Genomic DNA, 6730 nt, shown 5'->3' on the forward strand with positions numbered 1-6730 from the left:
GCATCACAGTCAAACCGTTGTTGAAACTGAATAATACCCTGATGAAGGCATCACAGTCAAACCGTTGTTGAAAGTGAATAATACCCTGATGAAGGCATCACAGTCAAACCGTTGTTGAAAGTGAATAATACCCTGATGAAGGCATCACAGTCAAACCGTTGTTGAAAGTGAATAATACCCTGATGAAGGCTTCACAGTCAAACTGTTGTTGAAACTGAATAATACCATGATGAAGGCATCACAGTCAAACCGTTGTTGAAAGTGAATAATACCATGATAAAGTGTGACTTTAGTTTCTATTTCAAATTGATATTGTAGGCATGGTTATCTAACCCTCAATTATCTCGTAGGGTTAAGGCTAGGGTTAAGGCTAGGGTTAAGGCTAGGGTTAAGGCTAGGGTTAAGGCTAGGGTTAAGGCTAGGGTTAAGGATAGGGTTAAGGCTAGGGTTAAGGCTAGGGTTAAGGCTAGGGTTAAGGCTAGGGTTAAGGCTAGGGTTAAGGCTAGGGTTAAGGCTAGGGTTAAGGCTAGGGTTAAGGCTAGGGTTAAGGCTAGGGTTAAGGCTAGGGTTAAGGCTAGGGTTAAGCTCCTCTTACAAATAGTGAGAAAAAACAGAACAACAACAGTAAAGCTTGGAAAGAGAAGTATTTTTCCACTTCCTAGAAGATAGGAAAACTAAAGCTGAACTTTGCATAAAGAAGAGGTTTAGCCCATAGGTTGAAACACACGCAGTAAGACCACACACTACAGCAAGGCAGGCACAGGGCTGGGTGTCTAGGTAAAATACTGTTGCCCCCCTAGAACCACACATACAACATTTGAGATACTAAACTCAAATATGAAGTTATATGCGCTGATTTTAAGTTAAGATTCAGTCCATACAGTACAAAGGTACTGAACCAGAAACAGTTGCATAAACATATGCAGACAGTCATTTCTGTAAAACACTCACAACCTTCTTGCACTGGTATCAGTCAGCCTCAAAACGTACAGTTATGTTGAGAAAAGGAACACTGAGAATATAAGTTTGAGCAGAAGAGTGAAGGACTGTGAAAAGAGGCATTGAAAAAGAGAAAGGAAAATGAGGTGAATCAAAGAGGAGAGGAAAGGGAAACAGAAACAATGTTTTATTGAGAGATCAACAGCAAATAAACAACAGTGAAGCTAGAGTACAGGATGGAGAAGGAGAGATGACCCATAGAACTAGAACTCATCCGATTATTTCTATGGATGGAACACAGATTCTCAAACAGAATGGAGAGAAGCAGGCGAGAGAACAGGAAGAGGAAACCAGACAACGTCATAGAGTTTAACAGGACAGAGGAAATAAGGGAAAGCACCATGGAGGTTACAGGTTCATCAGGCAGAGCGAAGTAAAACCCAGAATGAGGCTGCCATAGAAAAATTATAAAGTGGGTTAGGGAAGTTTGTCGAATAGCTAGTATTTAGCATTGAGCATTATGTAAAGCAGAGAGAAGATGGATAGAAGCTCAACAATGAAAATAAGAAAAAATGTTTTGTTACAGTTAATTAGTTGAGAGAAGTAATGGCTCCTGAATGCTTTTTTGACAAGTGAAACATTTTTAGAATCAGAGGTAGATTGTTAGGAAAGCAAAAACATACGTACATTTTATGCAAATTATAGTATTAGGGTTCTAGAAGCATTTAAAAAAAGATTACTACCAGTGCCATTGCTGTCTCTCATAGGTTGTGCTTTGAGTATTAATGTCGTCACATACTCCCACACACAAGCACACGGACACACACACACACACACACTTCAACGTTCTCAAACAGTGCTCTACATCATTGACAAAACCAGTGTCATCAAAAATAAGTAATTTAACTGTATAAAATGTCATTGTACTCTACAACTTGACTCTTGAAAAGTCAAAAGCTCAGACGTTGATCAAAAACGTTTTTTTACAAAGGTCAACATGTAGAGAAACCAGTATTGTTGTGCCACTTGAGTTGCAGTATTTCACCATGAAGTCCAGCCAATGAAAAATAAAATGGCTCACATTCAACTCTCTCTGTTAGAATAGTGAAAGAGTAGCTTATAACCCAGGTACGGAGGCAGAAATCTTTACATTTTTAAACCCTGGAACAAATCTGTGGCACAAACAATACAGATTAAGTGTAAAATAAAGATTTTAAATAACTGTCTATACATTAGATCAGGCTCTATATTCTATATGTATTCTCTGATAGAATAAATCGTTAATAACTACTACAGTATTTACATGTCCAGTCGGTTGGATTTGACAAGTGGAGGGTGGAGGGAGTCAGACAGGAGGTGACACAGAGCTCAGTGATGTCATAACCTGTCACAGAACGGCTTCCAGTCTCCCATTGGGCAGCTCAGTAAGGGGTGAAGCGGTTGTATCCTCCTCTGTACAGACTGGCCTAGAAATAAGTAGAAGATATGATGGTGAATCGGTGCCCACTGGCGGGTTGAGACGGATTCCTTTTTGAGGCTCGATTAAAGTCTGGCTCGTGGCTAGAAACAATGGTCTGGATGACTTAGCGGGTAACATGAACACTTTAAACGTTGGAGAGGTACTGCTATGAGTTTTAAAGAGGCTCACCATTGTTCCGACGCCGTATGTTGCCGTGGGTCCCACTGAATGGTGGTAGGGATCCGTTGCAGCAGCATAAACTCGGCCATATCTGATGGACAGACAAAACAAAACCCCAAATGAGAAAACATACTAAACCAGCATGGTCTCATAGACTACACGTAACATAGTTAACAAAAATCCGGAACACTCAAATTAGTATGATATGTTACGTTTGGTACGGTTATATAAGACAGAAGGTTACTTAAGGCAAAAGGGAAAGGAGGGTGGGCGGTTCAGAGTGGATGGGTGGGCGTTTAACGCAAACGTCATGTTCGAATTTCGTTACGGACAACTTTGGCATTTTAGCTAGAAACTTTGCAACTACTTACTACTTTTTAGCTACTTTGTAACTACTTTGCATGTTAGCTAACTCTTCCCCTAACCCTTTAACATAACTCCTAAACCCTAACCTTAACCTTAACCCCTAGCCAATGTTAGCGACCTAGGTAGCGTTAGCCACCTAGCTAACGTTAGCCACAACAAATTGGAATTTGTGTCATACATATTGCAAATTCTTAACATATTGTCCAAATTGTTGTCATTCGTAACATATCATACGAAATAGATGATGGACATCCACAAATTAATACATACCATTCCAAACGTAATATATCATTCTAATTTGAGTGTCCTGGAATTTATTTCACTATGTCCGTCCAGGTTACGAAACAGGTGTGCTAGTATTGTGTTGGAACTAACAGTGAGGCTCCATAGACCAGACTTGAAGACCACAGAACCTCAACATTAGAGTGCTGCTTATCTCAAGTCCCATTTGAAGGAAAAAGACCTTGAAATCCTCATACAAACAGAGTCACATTGTCAGTCATTGGGCGCTGCTGCTCACCCATCACTGTATGTTGCTGTGGCAGCGGATGGTGATTGGGCAACTCTGTACGCTGCAGGATACCCGCCCTGATAGGAAAAAAGACATTCAGAGACAAGATAAACTTTTAGCTAAATACAAGGTAGACAGCCTGAAATAAGCTGAAATCAGAAGAAAAATGTCCACTTACATAGACTTCAGCTCCATATAATCCATCTTGGTACAGCACACTGAAAGGAGACATTCTATCATTCACACATTAAACAGTGAAAATTAAATCATTTACTTACACTCACAATGGAAATGGTTATTCATTTTTAAAATAGATTTATTGAAGATAGAAATGATCTTACCCAGGGTAGGCGGGCATGGCAGTGGGTGCGGCTGCAGCAGCTGAGCGAATTGTGTTGTAGACAGCCCGGCCCCGCCCACGCAGTGGTGAGCCCCGATAGGCCAGGGTGGGAGCAGCTACGGGGTAGGGGAAACTGGCAACTGAGGAGAGAGAGAAAGAGAGAGAGCTTACAGTACCCACTAGGATATGTACTGTAGCCACCCTGCCTTTAGAAGCAGGTTTATTGACTCCCCCAAGGGAACATGCTTTCTTGGAGCCATCAATAAGAGGTTGAGTATCACAGGTGGGATCTGAACCCGGGTCTCCTGCTAGGGAAACCCACGTCTTAACCATTAGACCTAAATAGTATTCCTCCTTGGTGATGAGGTAGCAAGACCTCATCACAAGAGTCTGACTGACCTCCGCTACAAGGGGTCATGAATTCCGATTGGGTTTGATAGGGATACAGTACTAGAACATATATGACAAGGACAAGCTGAAGTAATCAAACTCACCCGAAAACTCACATTGAAACTCACCGGTGTAGAGTTCAGGTGCATACATCGCTCCCATGACAGGGTTGATCTTCCATCCGGGGGCTACAAAGAGAGAGAGAGAGAGAGAGAGCGAGGAGAGAGAATGAGAGTGAGAGAGAAGGAGAGAGAAGGAGAGAAAGAGAGAGAGAGAGGGAGCGAGAAGGAGAGAGAATGAGAGTGAGAGAGAAGTTAAGAGAGAGAAGGAGAGAGAGAGAGAGAGAGAGGGAGATGTTGAGAGAGAGAAGGAGAGAGAGAGAGAGGAGAGAGAGAGAGAGAGAGAGAGAGAGAGAGAGAGAATGAGAGTGAGAGAGAAGGAGAGAGAGAGAGAGAGAAAGGGAGGGAGGGAGATGTTGAGAGAGAGAAGGAGAGAGAGAGAGAGAGAGAGAAGGAGAGGAGAGAGAGAGAGAGAGCGAGAAGGAGAGAGAATGAGAGTGAGAGAGAAATTAAGAGAGAGAAGGAGAGAGAGAGAGAGGAGGGAGAGAGGAGAGAGAGAGAAAGGGAGGGAGGGAGATGTTGAGAGAAGGAGAAAGAGAGGTTAAACAACAAGTAAAGGAAGAAAGAGACAGTGGAGATCATGGAGAATAAAGGGAAAACACAGACACAGATCAGAAGTACAGAGTGTATGTCCACCCCTCCCACATGCCACGGAAAGATGTGTCCAAATAACTTTAGGTATCTTACTTGAAACCTCACCATTCACAAGAGGTGTTTGGGGCTTCTTGGTGACTATTCTGGCTGTAGCATTGTTCACCTGCACAGACAGAGGGTACAATTTCTCAGACAGACAGACAGACAGACAGACAGATATTCAAGATAGACATACTATAGATAGTTATTCCTCACTTCAACCTTCCTCCCCTCAACGATCGTTCCGTTCAGTTTTTCCCTCGCTCGGTCTGCCTCCATTGCGCTCTCAAAGGTCACGAACCCAAAACCCTGAGAGACGGAAGGAGAAACATTTCTGATTGTCCAATTTGTCATTGTCTTGGTAAGGCAAAAAATAATAGGGCAACCAGGTTTAATTAGTTCAGTTTGTAATTTCTGATATTGAGTGGTCTCTCACCTTTGACCCTCTCTCATTAAAGATAATCTCCACATCCAGGATCTTGCCAAATTGCTGAAGGACAAAAACAGATCACAATCTTGTCCACAGGTTATCACTGAGGTTGTAAGAGATGACAAAATGTTTCGTAGGATGACATCATGTCTCGTAGGATAATAAACCTGGACATAACCACTAGTTGTGTCTCTCACCCCAAACATCTGTCTGAGGTCCGGGTCTCTGAAGCGGAAGGGGATGTTGGAAACGTGGAGACGCTTGGGCTGGGCCTGGCCTGACCCCTCCTCATCGCTACCACTTCCTGCTCCGCCCCCTGATGACACTGACACGCTCAGAGCTTGGGAGTCAGAGGTCACCGGAACCAGGGCATCGTCCTTGGAGACAGAAGAGGAGGAGAGGAGAGGAAGAGAGGAAAAAGAAGAGGAGGAAAATGAAGAATAGAGGAGATGAGGAGGAAAGAAATGAAGTGAAGGAAGGAAGAGGAGGAAGAGAATAGACAGAGGAAGAGCAGGAGAAGAAGAAAAAGAAGGAGGAAAGTATGAGAAGAGGAGGATAGGACAGAGAACAGGAGAAGAAGAAAAAGGAGGAAAGGATGGGGAGAGGAGGAGGATAGAAGGACAGAGAGCAGGAGAAGAAGAAAAAGGAGGAAAGGATGGGGAGAGGAGGAGGATAGAAGGACAGAGAACAGGAGAAGAAGAAAAAGAGGGAGGAAAGGATGAGGAGAGGAGGAGGATAGAAGGACAGAGAGCAGGAGAAGAAGAAAAAGGAGGAAAGGATGGGGAGAGGAGGAGGATAGAAACACAGAGAACATGAGAAGAAGAAAAAGAAGGAGGAAAGGATGGGGAGAGGAGGAGGATAGAAGGACAGAGAGCAGGAGAAGAAGAAAAAGAAGGAGGAAAGGATGGGGAGAGGAGGAGGATAGAAGGACAGAGAGCAGGAGAAGAAGAAAAAGAAGGAGGAGAGGATGAGGAGAGGAGGAGGATAGAAGGACAGAGAGCAGGAGAAGAAGAAAAATAAGGAGGAAAGGATGAGGAGAGGAGGAGGATAGAAGGACAGAGAGCAGGAGAAGAAGAAAAGAAGGAGGAAAGGATGGGGAGAGGAGGAGGATAGGAGGACAGAGAGCAGGAGAAGAAGAAAAGAAGGAGGAAAGGATGGGGAGAGGAGGAGGATAGGAGGACAGAGAGCAGGAGAAGAAGAAAATAAGGAGGAAAGGATGAGGAGAGGAGGAGGATAGGAGGACAGAGAGCAGGAGAAGAAGAAAAAGAAGGAGGAAAGGATGGGGAGAGGAGGAGGATTGAAGGACAGAGAGCAGGAGAAGAAGAAAAAGAAGGAGGAAAGGATGGGGAGAGGAGGAGGATTG

General features: G+C 43.6%; 1 protein-coding gene across 1 annotated transcript; it reads right to left on the reverse strand.

Annotated features, from left to right (window-relative positions):
* Positions 1 to 1103: 1103 nt before the first annotated feature.
* LOC115119443 (RNA binding protein fox-1 homolog 1-like) lies at positions 1104 to 6107 on the reverse strand. Its single transcript, XM_065014617.1, has 10 exons — positions 5565 to 6107; positions 5374 to 5427; positions 5154 to 5246; positions 5004 to 5061; positions 4314 to 4373; positions 3797 to 3935; positions 3634 to 3673; positions 3465 to 3532; positions 2588 to 2669; positions 1104 to 2405 (listed from the first exon to the last, which is right to left on the reverse strand). The coding sequence occupies exons 1-10, from the start codon at positions 5571 to 5573 to the stop codon at positions 2361 to 2363; spliced, it is 648 nt and encodes a 215-aa protein (XP_064870689.1). The 5' UTR covers positions 5574 to 6107; the 3' UTR covers positions 1104 to 2360.
* Between the last annotated feature and the right edge of the window lie 623 nt (positions 6108 to 6730).

This window comes from Oncorhynchus nerka, unplaced genomic scaffold, assembly GCF_034236695.1.
Source record: "Oncorhynchus nerka isolate Pitt River unplaced genomic scaffold, Oner_Uvic_2.0 unplaced_scaffold_2440, whole genome shotgun sequence".
NCBI classification, from domain to species: Eukaryota; Metazoa; Chordata; class Actinopteri; order Salmoniformes; family Salmonidae; genus Oncorhynchus; species Oncorhynchus nerka.